This window comes from Thermothielavioides terrestris, chromosome 1 (genome assembly GCF_000226115.1).
Source record: "Thermothielavioides terrestris NRRL 8126 chromosome 1, complete sequence".
Lineage (NCBI taxonomy): Eukaryota > Fungi > Ascomycota > Sordariomycetes > Sordariales > Chaetomiaceae > Thermothielavioides > Thermothielavioides terrestris.
Genome location: NC_016457.1, coordinates 3,591,201 through 3,607,571, shown reverse-complemented (window position 1 = coordinate 3,607,571; position 16,371 = coordinate 3,591,201). Strand labels below are relative to the sequence as shown.

At 57.0% G+C, this 16,371-nt stretch overlaps 4 protein-coding genes across 4 annotated transcripts; 1 reads left to right on the top strand and 3 right to left on the bottom strand.

Moving 5' to 3' along the window:
• Positions 1-2,514: 2,514 nt before the first annotated feature.
• Positions 2,515-4,113, bottom strand: THITE_70134 (60S ribosomal protein L16). Its single transcript, XM_003649406.1, has 5 exons — positions 3,971-4,113; positions 3,655-3,790; positions 3,454-3,507; positions 3,136-3,394; positions 2,515-3,061 (listed from the first exon to the last, which is right to left on the bottom strand). Exons 1-5 carry the CDS (start codon positions 3,989-3,991, stop codon positions 2,923-2,925), a joined length of 609 nt encoding a protein of 202 aa, XP_003649454.1. The 5' UTR covers positions 3,992-4,113; the 3' UTR covers positions 2,515-2,922.
• A 346-nt stretch (positions 4,114-4,459) lies between these two features.
• Positions 4,460-6,514, bottom strand: THITE_2074055 (uncharacterized protein). Its single transcript, XM_003649405.1, has one exon. The coding sequence runs from the start codon at positions 5,846-5,848 to the stop codon at positions 4,793-4,795; it is 1,056 nt and encodes a 351-aa protein (XP_003649453.1). The 5' UTR covers positions 5,849-6,514; the 3' UTR covers positions 4,460-4,792.
• Positions 6,515-7,706: 1,192 nt separating this feature from the next.
• THITE_108165 (uncharacterized protein) lies at positions 7,707-9,916 on the bottom strand. Its single transcript, XM_003649404.1, has 3 exons — positions 8,114-9,916; positions 7,830-8,044; positions 7,707-7,734 (listed from the first exon to the last, which is right to left on the bottom strand). The coding sequence occupies exon 1, from the start codon at positions 9,801-9,803 to the stop codon at positions 8,592-8,594; it is 1,212 nt and encodes a 403-aa protein (XP_003649452.1). The 5' UTR covers positions 9,804-9,916; the 3' UTR covers positions 7,707-7,734; positions 7,830-8,044; positions 8,114-8,591.
• A 2,093-nt stretch (positions 9,917-12,009) lies between these two features.
• THITE_2107996 (uncharacterized protein) lies at positions 12,010-14,834 on the top strand. The gene is made up of 5 exons (XM_003649403.1): positions 12,010-12,923; positions 12,989-13,711; positions 13,791-13,902; positions 13,962-14,463; positions 14,582-14,834. The coding sequence occupies exons 1-5, from the start codon at positions 12,099-12,101 to the stop codon at positions 14,595-14,597; spliced, it is 2,178 nt and encodes a 725-aa protein (XP_003649451.1). The 5' UTR covers positions 12,010-12,098; the 3' UTR covers positions 14,598-14,834.
• Positions 14,835-16,371: the final 1,537 nt, after the last annotated feature.

Here is a 16,371-nt window from a genome sequence, read left to right as displayed (position 1 = left end):
TGCTAAGGCAAGTGCGTAGCTCTTCGAAAATAGGAATTAGGTACCCCTAGGCCTCAAGTGCCTTAATTTTAGAAAGCTGGTGATGAGCCTAGTCTAAAGCGATCCGGTGACCGACCGCCTCGATAAAGTGTTTAGACGCTCTAGGTCCAATTACTTTGGGGATATTAAAGCTCTTAGTATATAGGTACGCCTCGTTCTAAAAGTAGTACCATTTATATAGGTTGATACCTGCTCTATACGCCTCTTATAGTACTATTATATATTGTCGAGTAGTTAAATCTTTAATAAAAGCGTTAGTAGGTGTAAGCTATTTATAGAGCTTATAGATAAGAGCTTAGGGACTACTGAGTCTAGCGTTTAAAATAACGATATATATAGCATTGAATAGAGGTTGGTAAATAGAGTGTATAATCTACTAGAGGATAAACGAATATAACTTTATTCTACTCTCTTAGATAGCTAAAAGTATAAGGTATTCTTTATATATAGCTTTAAGCTTAGTAGCAACCTTTTATTTAGTAGAAGCTAGGGCTTAGCCTATAGAAATATCTAATTCTTTAATATATTTTTTATAAAGCTTTTTAACTACTTTATCCTCTAAAGGAACTTTTAGTCACTTATCCTAAAGCTTATTAGGAGCATCTAGATTATATTCGTCTTAGATACTATTGCTTATAGCTACGAGCTTAAGCTCTATAAACCATTTAGTCTAATCTATATAGGACTAGAGTATAATAGTTAAGCTACTCTTAGTAGTCGTTATATTAAAATATAGAGTATAAGAAAAGGAGAGAAAGAGAGTTTGATATAGGTTACTAGCTATATACAATTATAGAGCGCCTAGGCTTATAACTGATATACTATAGCGAGCTACGAGGTGTAGATACAACGGTAGGATCGTAGTAGAGCATCGGAATGCAAAGAGAGAGTGCGTTGTTCCAGTACAAAAGAGAGCTAAAGACTGAACAGAGCGTGGTATATATACACCCAGGAGTGGGGAAACCATGGCCAGTGCGCTGTGCCAAGCTCTGAGCCCCTTACCCCTGACGTGACACACAACGTCGATGCTTGCACTAAGGTTTTTCCCCTAGCTCGCAGCCGGGGGGGTCTTGACTACTAGAAACTGCGGTGACCAACGCGAGAGAATACAGTTCAGCACCAAAAATCATCACGCCACGTCTTGAAACTTGTTGATTGAAACAGAAACATAGCACATCGTCTCATAACCTCCCGAGTCATACACAGTTGGCTAGTAGTCTGGACTCAGCTGCCGCAGAGAAAATGAAGTATAGTTGTGTCTGTGCTATAAAATGGCCGATGGCGATGTCGAGGTCTTCCTCGTCCGGTCAGAACCGAAGGCCGAGTCCTTGAAACCAACGGCCCCTTGCGAAGAATAGTGCACCCTAGGTTCAAGGGACGACCAGGAACGACCGGGAGGACCGGAAACTCATGAAGTCTAGGATGTGAGTTGGAAAATGACTTTTTGCCCAAAGCCACATACTATTGTGATAGCGGTTGCGGAAAACGTCATGTTCTAGGCTACTCGCAGTCGCAGGTGCCCTCAGTGCATTGAAGGTTCCGTTCCCAGATAAGGTGAGCTGTATTGATGTTTTGGGGCTTGAAGTCGGAAGTTCTCGTGATCGGGTTAGCTGCCTAGGGGTTACTTTGGAAGCCATACAAGACGTCCGTTTGCTTGGGTACGGGGTTCTTGGTGGTGCCGTTGGACATAGGACGCTGTGTGAGGGTGGGTTTAAGATCCCCATAACTCTCCCGCCGACATCCACTCTTAGTTTCCAAAGCGTTCATCTCCATCAAATGTAATCTGTATAAATGATGGAACCGGTTGATTAGATACTCCTCGTGATGGCTACAAACAATGTCTTGAACCCCATCTCTTAGGAAAGCCTCCGGACGTCGAGCGGGCTCAAGAACATGATGAACCTCTGCAGGTGCTGTCTTCAGCACCCAAAACTTCCAAACCCTTAACAGGTGTCCTCCATAACCCATAATGATGGTAATTTGATCGAGGAGATCTAGCAGATCGTTGATTTGAGGAACTCCAGGTTTCGCCCACCCGCAGGGTACTCATCTTCTCGGAACTGAAGCCATCGCCGCGGCACCAGCTCAGAATAGCATGTCAAACATGAGCGGCGCGACGCGAGTCAATGGTCCCCTGAGATGCCGGTCTAGAACAACAAACAGCAAATCCAGGTACTCAACCTAACTGGAACTCCCCCTGACGAGCAGATGCTCCAACCAAACGTGCCCGAGATATCCGCGAGCATCTGTGATAGGTCGCTTCGGACCCAAGACGTCCTCCTATCCGCGGTCCCTGGACTTTGTTCCAGTCAAACAACGATCCAGCAGCGGGGCAGGGCAACTGTGATGTTTGGCCCATTGGTCCGGCTCTCAACCTGCAACGTCCAGGCAGAACCCGCAGCCCGGCACCCTGTCTGTTGCCGACAGGAGACCAAGTTGAGCACGAGATTGCACGTCAGCCCCGGAGCATCCCATGATCATCAACCCTCGCAGCGCTTTCCCTTTGCATTCACCGCTAAACTGGCACAGATACAGATTATGGTCACTGAATTCAGCATGAGCGGGCCACTGGCCGAGGCACTCAGCTGTCATATCGAGGGGCGCGACTCAACAGCGCCCCTGCCCAACAACAGCACGAAGCCTCTCCGCCAGAGCCGGGTATTGTTGTTTTGTTTGGCTGCGCTTCCTTCATCCCGTGCAACCTCGGTCTCCATTGGTTGATCTCATGTATTTATGAGGTCCCAAGCCTGGGGAGCACAGTGAATCAGATAGCCGTTGCCATTCCCACCATCCACGCATATGAAGTTGATGCCCTGAACCACCGCGCCAATCTAGAGTGAAACCGCATAAAGGACAAAGCAGGGTGCGAGCCGGCCACCGCGTTTAGTAGCCGTAGGCCGCGAGGGCCTCCGCCGTCTTCGAGTCGACCTTCGCCGCCTTCTTCGCCTCGGAAAGCTGTCTCGCAGCCAGCTTCTTGCGCTCGTAGTAGGCGGCGCCCTTCGCCTTGCGCCGCTCCTCCAGCCTGCCACGGTGTCAGCATTTTCACGCCCTCCCATCCGCGGGTACAGAGTCGCAGATATCCTGGCTTGGACGCACCTCTCGACAACGTCCTGGTACTTCCAGCCGACCTCGTGGCTGAGACGGCCAACGGTGCAGTACTTGCGGCCGGGCTGCAGCCTCAGGACGCGCAGAGCCTGAGGAACCACCATCTTCTTCTTCTTGTCGTACGGGGGAGGGACACCCTCGAAGACCTTGAGGCGCTCAAGGGCGGCGGCACCGCGGGCGGTCTTGTGGGGGATCATGCCGCGGACGGCCTTGTAGAAGATACGGGAGGGGGCGCGGAAGTGGAAAGGGCCTGGGGGGCTGTCAGACTCGCGCCATCTTGGGACAATCGATCGGGTATGATCGACTCACCGCCGCGGGTGGGGTTGTACCGGGTCATCTTGCGAAGGTAGGCGTGATACTTGACTGTTCGCGACCGTCAGCCTCCCGATCTTGCTTCCTCATCATGCCGCCCTGATATCCAAACACCCCGAGTCACCCAAGCCCCGAATCGGTTTTGCGTCTCTCCTCCCACGGGATCCAAGATCGAACTAGTGAAATAATGGCACGTACGCTTCGCGCGGAAGAACTCGCCGGAGATGTTGAGGGCTTCGCAGCGGACGACGACGATCTTCTGGCCGCTGAGGAGCTGCTTGGCGACGATGCTGGCCAGGCGGCCAAGCAGGTGGCCCTTGCCATCGATCACGACCTGTGCAGGCACCTGTAAGCATCTGAGGCACATCCCGACACTCCCAGGACAACGCATCGCCTAACCGCCACCCCGGGCGACATCTTCGTTTTCCGTGTTTGCGTTCGCGAAGTCGCGGGCGGCCAACATTCGCTCGAAGCTTTGCCGATGCGTCAATTTGGGTGGAGGGGAAGAACATACCACAGACTCGAACGAAGACATTTTGCCGTGGTGACCTGGGCAGAAGAAGAAAAGAAAAGATTGATCAGTCGCGCTCCGGCTGATCAAATAGCAGCTGGCTGCTTCCTTACCCTTGCGATGGTTGATGGTCGACTTTTTTGTGTGTGCTGAAAATTGGCCGTGTGCAGTCAGGCGGGCGCAAATGCGCTAGGCCGGATTTGGATGTAGTGGAGGCTTACGGGGGAAGGAGTGATTTCTTTTTGCCTGAGGCAGGAGAGGGTAGGGTTAGACCTACCGGGCCTGGGCGGGGCAGCTTTTCCCAAAATCCACCAGCTGTCGGGCGGCAGGCAGACGGCCAGGAACGGGCATCACCCTCTCGGCAGGCCGACCCTATCTCTACAACCTGCGGTTGTTTGGGCAGACGAGAGACAATGTTCTCTCCTGGTTACAAGAACTAGGGTTGAGCGACTTTCTCTGAGCGAGACGGGTCACCAATCTGGGCATGTCCGTGCCAGAACGGTTGCAAGTTCAACCGCTGGAAATGGCGGTCTATTGTAGTCCCCTTTCTTCCCGCGGGACGGAGAGCGGAGGTCGAGAAACACCACCCGACCAGATGTTTCATGCACCCAGTGACTGACTTCCTGAAATGAACAATACGTATGTACAAGGTAATGGAGTGCATGGCTGGAAACTCGCTCGCCAGGGAGGACGTCCTCAGGCGCTGACGGCTATAGCGAATCAAGATCGGAGGTGAATAAGGGCGGAATCGGCCGGACAGGGGTTCCGGCAATGGAAACGTCTGCCGGATCCGAGCCTCGATGTTGACTGTTGGATCGCCGGTCGTCATATCAAGTTCCTCGCGTCGTCAAGCGCCTTCAACGCTTTCTGCACTTCCACCACCAGCGCCTTCCTGCGAGCCCGCGCGCCCTCCTCGCTGGAGGTCTCGATCGCGTCGAGTTTGAGAAGGACCTGCTGCATGATGGTTTCGGAAAGCTTGCGATGCTCATCGATGCGCTTTTTAGCGTCCATAGGAGGGTTCGCCGCGAACTCCATGCACAAGGGCAGCCATTTGCTGTCGAAGTCCGCGGCAATGTTGTTCAGCTTTTCGATGGGGCCTCCGGGGATGCCGACGGGGGGAGCGACGGGGGGAACGACGGGGGGAGCGACAGGTGCGCTGGCTGCCGAGACGGCTGATCCAGGTGAATGGGCTCGCACTCTGGATGTGCCTCTCCTCCTGCTGTCGTCCACCGGAACTTCTGTGCCGACCTGCGAGGAGCTGTCCCGGGGGCTCCGGTCACCCACTCTGTCCGAACGGCCGAGCCTCGGCGATCTCGGCGACTCTCCCGGCCCCTCGTACCTCCCTCTGCTATCCCTTCCAACCACGACCGCCTCCTCTTCGCTCTCGCTGCTTTCGTATCCCGATTCGTCCAGTATCACCAAGACTTCGCTGTTGTCTTTGACACCGTATTTGCGCACTGGGGTCGCGGGGTCCTTTAGACGGCGGCCTTTGTAGTACATCCTGATCTTCTTCGCCTGGCGATCCGATAGGTCCAGGATCATCATCACACGCTCTCGCACATCGCTGACTAACAGCTTCCCGTCACCGATCGAATATGCCGGAAAGTGCTCCGGGTAGGTGACGCCCCGGTACCTGATCAGCATGACGTCGTCTTCGGGTCGGGGCTGACCATAGGCAGGCGCAGGAGCCGAGTGGGAGAAGTGATTGTAGTCGACGATGTGCGAGTGGGGCATAATATACGGCTGAGGGAAGTCGAACTCATGATCTTCTAGGTCTGCCGACGTGATGTAGCTGAAATCCTCGTCTGTCACGTTGGGCACGCCATCCTGCGAGCTGAAGGGCGAAAACCCCCCGCGGCTTGAGAAGCCGTAGCGCGACATGCTTCCAGATTTTCTGCTGCCTTGTCCGTTACGTGCCAAGACTGCTGGGATGGCGCCGAGGAACAGGAGGGCACCGGCCGTCGCGTAGAGCACCGTCGGTGAAAGGCCGGTTGTTAACTGGAGGTAGCCGGTCGCACCCGCCACGCGATCGCCCGCGGCGTCTAGATACGTGTGCAGCGACGCAGGAAAGCCCCGCAGCGCCGAACTAAAATTGCCGGCGAGGCTGGCGAACGAGGCACCCAATGATGCCCAAGGTCCTGAACCGGAAGCCACTTTGGCGACGTTCGTGTGGTACTACGACACGATGCCGTCGACCTGGTAGAGAGGGGAGGACGAAGAGAAAGGGAGGATGGTTTTATCAGACCGTTCGTCGCCTGGTCCGGTGGAGGCGGTGCAGGGTATTGGGATACGTGCTGGCCGGATGCATCAGTCGGGGCGGAAAGACTGCCAGGCCAATGACCACTCTCGTGTAGAGGCCAGAGTTGCTGCCCTCGAGTGGGCGGGGCAAGTGTCGCGTTGTCCTCGCACCAGGTGCCGGGAATGGCAACAAAACGCCTCTCAATGCTCCCCGCTTCGAGAACAAAGCAGGGTCGCTTCAGTGCCTGAGAGGGCCGATCTGGTTCCCGACAGCACGCTCAGCTCGATGCTGGTGGTGGCGGTCTTCAGATGGTCCAGTCCTTCCTGCAAGGGTCTGGGAAAAGTCTCGGGGCCAACCCCGTGGCCCAAAGACCCCGCCTGAATGTGGGTCCGACCTGCTCCGCCTGCCATTGTGACCATTGGTCGGCTGCCCAATTTCTGACCAACTGCATCATGGAGGATGTCCGACTGCCCCGTTTGCCACAGCATTTCGGGACCTCTTTTCGGGACCTCTCTTCAAAGCCGGCGATACAATGGCATTAAAGTTCAAAGATAGCGAGAGAACAAGATGTCAGAACATTCGACATGTTGCCGCTGATGGGTCGACCAGTGACCAGCCCACCGCTGTCTAACGTTTCACAGCTCCAACTTTGCGGCGGATCATCGCATTTTGTTGAGCTGCTCTTCGGAGTACACACTACCGCCTTCTTCTGGAGCCAACCAGGAGGTTAAAAGTCGTCCGAAGCTGATCCAATTGCCCCTTGGCTTCTTCGCACTCCTTTGAAGCCCTTGAGCCCAACGAGAGTGAATCACACTCCAGGCCAAGACAACGAGGCAATGCCCGGAAAGGGGAGTCCTGTATGCGAATAGCCTCGCTTTTCTCGCGTTCAGAGCGCAATCTCTCAATCTTATCACTTAACTATCGCTGTTTCGGTTTGAGCCAGCTTAGTGTAGAGCGTGGGCGCTAGTGAACCAACCGCCCTGCGCTAACCTTCCGTCAAAGAAACCCAACGGTGACTGTCTGCACAGTACCCCCGTAGTTCTGAAGCGAAGCATTGCGTCTTGTCAATTTGCGAAGAAATTTACGCCGGGCAAATCGCGCTACCAGGTAGTCAAGTCACATGATTTGGGCCTCTGGACCAACTAAACGGATACCTGAACTCCGGAGAAAAAGCCCCGTGAATTAAGGTTGATGAAGCAATGCTGAGCTCGTTCCTACAGTCCATGTGTATGTAACCGCTGTTACGGAGCTGCATCTTGAAGTTTTGCTTCAGGAACTGCCTGAGCGATCAAGACTGCCGAACCGGCTCCTTCCTCAGGGCTTTGCACGGGCCACTTGCGTCATCGGGAAGTTGACTTGATGCTGGCGTTCCATGAACGGAAAAAGATCTCAAACCAGGGGTTTGGCGCGGGCATGGGACCGGGGTCAAATCCGCTCTCACCGGACGAACCTTTCCACGCGCTCCTTCCGAAGCTTTGCGGCTTCTTAGTAACTATTCCGCTTTCTTATACTATCGAGAAGCTTCCAGGTTTGTATGCACTGCTGTGTTCCTGTGCAATCCAGTGTTTGTCAGGGAATGCCTCGTTGACAAATCTGTGGATGGCGCAATCCGCCGCCGAGTAGGGGACCACACAAGTACCGTTGCAAGCACGACCCCAAGGCTTACAAGAAAGCGAACTTCGCCCCTCATTTTTCCTTCTTCCGGTCTTTAACATCAACACCCGCAACAACGACTTTCATGTCCTTTATCTTCCGTAGACTGTTCGGTTCCAGTCCATCCGCAACCATGGATGCCGCGCAGAAGAAAGCCCAGCAGCTGATCGATGACAACGCTGTCAGTACGTACAACTGCCCTCCCTCCCTGGGGTCTACAGGTTTCGGTACTAAAGGACTTTGGCTGCTCCCAGTGGTCTTCAGCAAGTCGTACTGCCCTTACTGTAACAACACGAAGCGGATCCTCGACGGGCTGAAAGCCAAGTACACGGCCATCGAGCTCAACCAAGAGAGTGACGGCGACGACATCCAGAACGCGCTGCACAAGCTCACCGGCCAGCGCACGGTGCCCAACATCTTCATCAACCGGGTGCACATCGGCGGCAACTCGGATTTAGAGGCGGTCGTTAAGAATGGCAAGGATGGCAAGAAGATCGAGGAGCTGTTGGCGGAGGCTGGTGCGCTCTAAGGCGCGGGGGGTCGCCGCTGCTGTGGTTTCCTGCGCTGCGGATCAGGATACCTAATGCTGATGGACGGCTCGGGTAGCCTCACCTGTGATGCGTATACAAATGTATTGAAAGAGCCGCTGTAATTGTACATGATCGCATGCCTCCGTTTCTTGGAGTGGTCTCTGGTTGCACCCGAGTGCCCTACGAGCCGATTGGGCCTATATCATACCTTCGCGTTCACCACCGGCACCACCCGTGTCGCGACAGTGCCAACCGGCCTCTCCACGAACTCCATGATGCCCTCCACAATGCTCTTCCGCGCCGGTTCGCTGGCCACCTTCTTGCCCGCCAGGTAATTCAGCCACAGTGCCCTCGACACCCTCTCGTCCTCCACCACGCCGATCAACTGCCGCCCCGCCGGACGCCCCTCTTGCTTGTTCGCGCCGGCATCATACGTAATGCTGAGCCGCCCGGTCTCGTCCCTCGCGAGCAGCAGCTCCTTGCGCTTGGGCACGCTGCCGCGGTTGAAGACGGCGCGGAACTGGCGCATGGCCTCGCCGAACGCGTCGTCGTTCTGCGCCGACGGCGGGGCGCGCGCCTGGATGGCGCGCACGAAGCCGTCGCGCAGGTGGTGGAAGTCGGTGTCGCGCACGGGCACGACGCGGAACGCGGACCGCGCGGGCACGCCGGCGGCCAGCAGCTCGTCCCACGTGCGCTCGCCCTCGGCCGGGTCGAGCAGCGCGGCGCGCAGCTGCTCGCGCTCGCCGGGCACGAGCGTCGTCGCGATCGGGTTGACCTTCTTGACCAGCGCGTCCTGCAGCGCCGCGATGTCGGCCGTCGCCACGTAGAAGCCGACCACGTAGACTTGCAGGTTGACGAAGGTGACGGTGCGCAGGCCGAGGCCCACGAGCGTGTATTCGGTAGTGGTTGTGCCGCCGCCGGGGGAGGTGATCGCCGGGGAGACGGCAGGGTCGGCGGGGGTTGGGGTGGACGCGGCTATCGGGGCCGTGTAGGACGGGAGGTTGAGCGTGCGGGGGAAGGTTGGCACTGTGCTGTTGCCGGTCGGGACGATCTCATGGCCTTCGCCATCGTGCACGATGACTTTGCGCTCGGCTGCGCCGGGACCCGCGAGCGGGTTTGATGAAGGGAGGTTGGAGTCGAGCTTGACGGGTTTGGACAGCTCGACTTTGAGTTTGTAGGCAGTGTAGATGAAGGAGACAACGCCAGCGATGGTGCCGCACCAGAGGAAGATGCGTCGGTTGCGGTAGTATTCCTCCGACTGCTCCGTGAGGCGACGAATGTCCAGATTCTCGACTGGTCGGCCGGAAGTTCTCGCGGTGCGGCGGGAGAAGAGGGTGCGCCGGGGAACCTGTGGCCGGAACGAGGCGGCGGCGGTTGGCCGCGCAAGCCGCCGGGACGCGGATTGGCAGAGCATGGGAATGTCCGAGACCCTGAGGATTTAGAGTTAACCTTCCATCCGGCGCTCAGCTTGCAATCATCCCTCACAACCTTCGATGCAATGGGTTGTCTGACTGCAGCTGTTGCACCTGTGCCCTTTACACCCGCGGGCTCCGTCAAACAAGCAAGGCTCCGGAGAGCCAAATCTGCCGAAAGCGCCTGTCGACAGAGAAACGCTAACCGTTTCCAGCAAGTTGACTGTGCCCCAGAGACAAACCCACAACGAGCTTCACGCAAGAACGATGACTACTAGTGAGAATGATGCGTGATATTATCGCTTGCCTACATCCACAACTAATCGTCAAGAGGGATTATTCAGGAGAGAATTCGGAAGAAAGTCGGATACTCAATGGCCCCTCCAGTTCGGCATGCCCAAGATCACACCCGAATTGGACATGGTCACTGTCAATTTAGCGTTGCGCCACGGTTGCCGGTCTTGGCAGCGCTGGACTGGGTGATGATGATGTCAGCCTGAGTTTCCAACACCCGAGATCCATTTGCTGCAACACTCAAATTTTTCTCCGTCACCTTACTGTAAACGACTCGGTGTCTAAAGACATGGTGTAAACGGGCCTCCGGGACTGTAGGTCACCTGGCACTACAATTGTGTAAGTCTGTGCTGTTGCTCGCTTTTACCTCCCTTTCCCCACTGGGTTCTTCTCCTGAACTTATGAGGTCATCGCCCATCGATGGTTTCAAGGAGCGTGGAGGATGCAAACGTCGGAGAGCTGGTGCATCTGACCGCTATTTGGCTAGCATAAGGCACCTAACGAGAGCCGCGGAAGAGACGAACTCTACGCAGTGCTTACCCGAATGTGCGCTGTGTAAGTCGTCCTTGATGGCAATCAAGGTTATCGAGAAGCATGGACCGGCCCGGGGGAGGGGGGGAGCGGGGGGGGCGGCTTGGTTTGAACGCATCCACTGGCTGACCTCATGCCGCCAGGCCATGCTCCATGATTCAGATGGCGCGGCGGCCTCGCTCTCTCTGCGCCCATTTGGTGTGCGTCTCGGGACTCTAACTCACACTACGAGGGGCATTTCGACCGCGAGTTTCGGTGAATAACAAGCGGATCCGTCACCTGCACCCAATCTCGACCAGCCATGATCGGGCCCTGACATGTCCGACTACCGACTTGCGGAACACCACCAACACTGGCTCTCGAATAGGGGGCAGTTCCCCCAGGGCGTGTGACATGAATGATCGAATATTTGCTCAGTTCCTTGTCAAATGCGCGTGATTAGTATCCCAATACCTACCTAGGTAAGATAGGTAAGGGCTGAACGTCAGCCAGCGGTCAGCGAGCAAGGCCGGCGAGGCACTGCCAGATACCTCCACAGGATCCTGTCCTCGTAACATCTGCCTGTTTATGCATGTGCCTAGCTGGTACCTACCTACCTAGATATCCGCAGTCGTTGATGTCTGTGCCTGCTCGGACACACAAACGCACAAACAGCTGCCAGCGGCGGAAAGAGATTGTTGCAAGCCCCCGGAGCCGCGGCTTGCGGCACGGATGCTGACGTTGACACCTGCCCTTGCTCAAACCAGCCATTGCTCCACGGCAGCCACCAAGCAGCTGCAAGGTTTTGGCTCAGATTTACGTTCCTGATTGACGGCAAAAGAACATCGCGATCCCGATCAAGGTGCTGGAAGACGGAAGCTGCCTTTGGGAGACAGGTACCTCAACAGCAGGTGCTCAGACACGCGCCCCACTTGCCCAGTCCCGCCGCCCGCCTTCCCAGGTGGAGCACCTGCCACCGGCAGCCGACCTTCAGTGGGGTTCCATAGTTAAAAGAACCTCCACTGGCCGATTTCGTTTCAGGCTGGCCAGTCACAGTCACCGTACCACCTCGTCCAGCTCGACCACAGCAGTCGGGCGCATCGCAGCGACTCATTTAAACTTGCATACACTCCCCCCAAAATCCTTAGTGCATTGTTCCTTGCTCATCGGGAGCTTTCTTTCGACCGAACGACGGGACCCGCTTCCGAAACCTTCGTCGCTCACGCAGTTGCGTTTCCGCAGCAGTGCACCGCTGCCCGTGCGAGCGACCGAAGGCTCACTTGTTTCAAGGCTCACTTGTTTCAGACGGCCTTGAGTGGTGCCTTCCTTGTCCAGCTGCACCTGAGCCCCAGGCTATTTTGGGCTGGAGCAGCCCACTTCTTGAAGCCTGTCCAACCGCCCGCTCTCCACTCTTCGCTCCCTTCCACCCATTCCAACCCCCCGACCACAATTTCACCTCGCGTTTGTCTTGCGAAGCCCCAACAACCGCGACCATGAGGCAAGGCGCGTCTTTCGACCTGGTCGCTCTCGACCCCACCGCGCGCAGCGTGCTCGACGATGCGGACGCCGAGGCCGAGCCGGCCCGGCGAGCGCAGCACGACTCGCGCTCGACCTCGTCCGCCAGCTCGCCCGCTCCTCCCGAAAATGAAGAGTCCGACTTCTTCGTGGCCGGCAACGACTCCCAGTCGTCCCTCGGCGTGCCGAACCTCCAAGACATGCAGGTCGCGGACGACGCGTGCCTTTCGCCCTTCAACCGTCTGCCGAACGAAATCCTAATAGCCATCTTCGCTCGGCTGAGCAGCCCCGCGGATCTTCTCCGCATCATGAAGGTCTGCAAGCGCTGGGCCCGCAACGCCGTCGAGATACTCTGGCACCGCCCGTCGTGCACAACGTGGGAGAAGCACGAGCGCATCTGCCGGACCCTGGCTCTGGAGCACCCGTACTTCTCGTACCGCGACTTTGTCAGGCGCCTGAACTTGTCTGCGCTCGCTGCAAAGGTCAACGACGGCAGCGTCATGCCCTTGGCTGCGTGCACCCGAGTCGAGCGCCTTACCCTGACCGGGTGTAGCAACCTAACGGACTTGGGGCTCATCGCCCTCGTCTCGAACAATAGCCATCTCTACTCTCTTGACGTCTCGCTTGGCTCCTCGTCATCGTCATCCTCGGAGGTCGTCTTTCATGACCACATCACGGAGGCCTCGATCGATGCCATCTCCGCCAACTGCCCGCGCTTGCAAGGCCTCAACGTGTCGGGTTGCCACAGGATTGCCAACGAGAGCTTCATCCAGCTGGCCCACAGCTGCAGGTACATCAAGAGGGTAAGCAGTCTGCAAGCACGCCACGTTTGGAACAGCTGATTTCTCACATTCTGCCGCAGCTCAAGCTCAACAACTGCCCCCAACTCTCCGATGACGCTGTTCTCGCCTTCGCGGAACATTGCCCCAATATTCTCGAGCTGGACCTCAACCAGTGCCGGCAACTCACCAACGAACCGGTGACGGCGCTGTTTACCAAGGCCAGGGCCCTTCGCGAGTTCCGCCTCGCCGGCTGCGACTTGATCGACGATGCTGCCTTCCTTTCGCTCCCGCCGGGCAGGCGTTTTGAACATCTGCGCATTCTCGACCTCAGCTCCTGCACGAGGCTCACGGACCGGGCCGTTGAGAAGATCACCGAGGCGGCGCCGAGGCTTCGGAACTTGGTGTTGCAGAAGTGCCGCAACCTCACCGATGCCTCTGTCTATGCCATCTCCCGGCTTGGAAAGAATCTCCACTATCTTCACCTGGGCCACTGCTCGCTCATCACCGACGAGGCGGTCAAGCATCTCGTCTCCTCGTGCAACCGGATGCGATACATAGATCTTGGCTGCTGCACGCGCCTCACGGATGACTCGGTGACCAAGCTGGCCGCCCTTCCAAAACTCAAAAGGATCGGGCTCGTCAAGTGCGCCAGCATTACCGACGCCAGCGTCATCGCCCTGGCAAATGCGAACCGACGACCGCGGCTGCGCAAGGACTCGTTCGGCAATATGATTCCGGGGGAATACAGCAGCAGCCAGAGCTGCCTGGAACGGGTCCATCTGAGCTATTGCACCAACCTGACGCAGGAGGTAAGCCACCCGCAGGACTGATCCCATTTCCGAATGTTACTTTCTGTTTCGCGCGCATTCTGACCCCCCCTTTTTTTAGAGCATCATCCGGCTTCTTAACTCCTGCCCTCGGTTGACTCACCTCAGCTTGACAGGGGTCCAAGCCTTTCTCAGAGACGATCTGGAGGACTTCTCGCGAGATGCGCCGCCCGGTGAGCGCACCTGGCTCATGTGCGTCTTTTGGACGAGCTCGCTGACGATACAAATGCAGAATTCACTGAACATCAGCGGTCGGTCTTCTGCGTATTCTCGGGTCAGGGGGTTGTCGGTCTGCGCAGGCATTTAAATCAGCTTCGGCAGGCGCAGCTTCCCCCGCGCGATGGGTCCCATGCGAATGAGACCATCTTCCCTGACATGCCCGTGGCGACAGCGGGTTTTTCCCATCTCCAGACCAACGAAGGAGGCTTTGATGATCCAGAGGCTGACGCGATAGACGAAGACGACGGTCTTGAAGATGGGTCTGAGATGGTTATTGACCCGCAGCCACTGCTCAACAACCAGAACCCCGCAATTCCCCCGCTGCCGCCGACCCAGTCGATGCCGCAGGACAGCGAGCCCGTCAGCCCGACCAATCCCATCCCCTACGTGAGCGGTCATCCGCCTTACCTCCCACACCGGGTAGTCCCGCCGCAACCGCCGACCCTCCAAGCGCCGCAGCCAGAGGCGTCGACGTCGCAGGAAAGCGCTTCTGCAAATCCGAATGATCCTTTCGCGTACGTGAGCGGCCACCCTTCTCCTATTCCACCCCGTGCGGGGTCGTCATCACGGCAGCCGCCGGTTTCACAGGATCTCCGCCCCACGATCTCGACTGATCATTCATCGATACCCCAGGAATACTCCCCTGTGAGCCCGGATGATCCCTTTGCATACGTGAGCGGGCACCCGCCATACATCCCCAGGCGGGTTCCAATTCCCGACAAGATTGTGCCACTTCCCGCACTGCCGGAGCAACCGCCGCCCGAATCTCAGGCGGCATCATCAGCACAAGATGTGGAGGATGACGACCCTGTGAGCCCAGATGATCCCTTCGCCTACGTGAGCGGCCACCCGCCTTACGTTCCACGACGAGTTCCGATCCCGGACAAGATCGTTCCGCTTCCTAAACCGCCGGAGCAACCGCCGCCCGAATCTCGGGAGCCTCCGGAGCCACAGGAGGAAGACGATCTTGCTGTGAGCCCGACGGATCCTTTTGCTTATGTGAGCGGGCACCCACCGTACATTCCACGGCGGGTTCCGATTCCCGACAAGATTGTACCGCTTCCCAAACCGCCGGCGTCGCCCGAGCCTAAGGAATCACCGGAATCGCAGGAGGAAGACGATCTTACTGTGAGCCCGACGGATCCATTTGCATATGTGAGCGGGCACCCACCGTACATTCCACGGCGGGTTCCGATTCCCGACAAGATTGTACCGCTTCCCAAACCGCCGGCGTCGCCCAAGCCTCAGGAATCACCGGAATCACAGGCGGATGATGATCTCGCTGTGAGCCCAGATGATCCTTTTGCCTACGTGAGCGGCCACCCACCTTACATCCCACGGCGAGTCCCAATACCCGACAAAATCGTGCCGCTACGGACTTCCACGCCGCCGGCACAACCGCACCCCGCAGAACAGGCATCACAGCAGCAGGAGGACGATGATCTTACGGTCAGCCCGGATGATCCATTCGCTTACGTGAGCGGTCACCCACCTTACATTCCACGGCGAGTCCCGATCCCCGATAAAATCGTGCCGCTGAGGACTTCCACGCCGCCCTCACAAGAGTTTTCGACGCCTCGGGCGACGTCACCTCAGCAGAAGGACGATGATCTGACAGTCAGCCCGACTGATCCATTCGCCTACGTGAGCGGGCACCCGCCTTACATCCCACGGCGGGTCCCAATTCCCGAAAAAATCGTGCCGCTCAGAAGGTCGACGCCGTCACCGCAAGAGTCTTCCGCGGCCCAGGCGAAATCATCGCCACACGGGGACGAGGATCTCACAGTGAGCCCGACTGATCCGTTTGCGTATGTGAGCGGCCACCCGCCTTACGTCCCACGGCGGGTGCCAATGCCCGCAAATGCGGTCCCGAGGGCCGCACAGAGCAATGTTGTGAGGCTTAACATGCCTGTCCCCCCGCGGCGCGGCGCGGCAGCCGGACAACAAGGGAGTAACCACCGCGGTGACGCCGTCTCAGAAGGTGCCTCATCTCAGCCCGGCACTGATTCCAACCTCCAGTGAGCAGGTTCTTGCTCGTTCCTGGGGGCTTTAAGTTGGCCCTAACGCAAGAGTTTGCTGGAGTCAACCTTGAGGTTGCTGTGGGTGTTTGACTGGATGCGACGGATGGGGGCATCGCCAGGGTCGAACGGCCGTTTTCTGAAGATGAGATGTTCCAGCGCGGTTTGCTTTGCAAGACAACTCCACAGGCAGTCCGCTTAAGATGGAATTTTTTTTTTTTTTTTTTTCCCGGTCATGTTTTTCTTAGAATGCCATTGATTCGCTAGTCGTACGGTCCAAGGACTCACTTCAACTTCTTTGATTCTTTTTTTCTTTTCGCTTTTGCCTGCCTAGGGGACCCTCATGCATTTTGGTTGAGGGAGGATGGACGCAGCTCGGCTATGCTCGGGGCGGTTAATCATGAC

What these genes read in the sequence shown, in the direction of transcription:
- THITE_70134 (XM_003649406.1), bottom strand. Translation starts at nt 3,991, where the DNA reads ATGTCTTCGTTCGAGTCTGTG. An exon ending in TGTCTTCGTTCGAGTCTGTG is followed by an intron (nt 3,791 to 3,970) that starts GTATGTTCTTCC and finishes GTGCCTGCACAG; the next exon opens with GTCGTGATCGATGGCAAGGG. An exon ending in CGAGTTCTTCCGCGCGAAGC is followed by an intron (nt 3,508 to 3,654) that starts GTACGTGCCATT and finishes GGTCGCGAACAG; the next exon opens with TCAAGTATCACGCCTACCTT.
- THITE_2074055 (XM_003649405.1), bottom strand. Translation starts at nt 5,848, where the DNA reads ATGTCGCGCTACGGCTTCTCAAGCCGCGGGGGGTTTTCGCCCTTCAGC.
- THITE_108165 (XM_003649404.1), bottom strand. Translation starts at nt 9,803, where the DNA reads ATGCTCTGCCAATCCGCGTCCCGGCGGCTTGCGCGGCCAACCGCCGCC.
- THITE_2107996 (XM_003649403.1), top strand. Translation starts at nt 12,099, where the DNA reads ATGAGGCAAGGCGCGTCTTTCGACCTGGTCGCTCTCGACCCCACCGCG. An exon ending in GCACCAACCTGACGCAGGAG is followed by an intron (nt 13,712 to 13,790) that starts GTAAGCCACCCG and finishes CCCTTTTTTTAG; the next exon opens with AGCATCATCCGGCTTCTTAA. An exon ending in CTCGCGAGATGCGCCGCCCG is followed by an intron (nt 13,903 to 13,961) that starts GTGAGCGCACCT and finishes ATACAAATGCAG; the next exon opens with AATTCACTGAACATCAGCGG.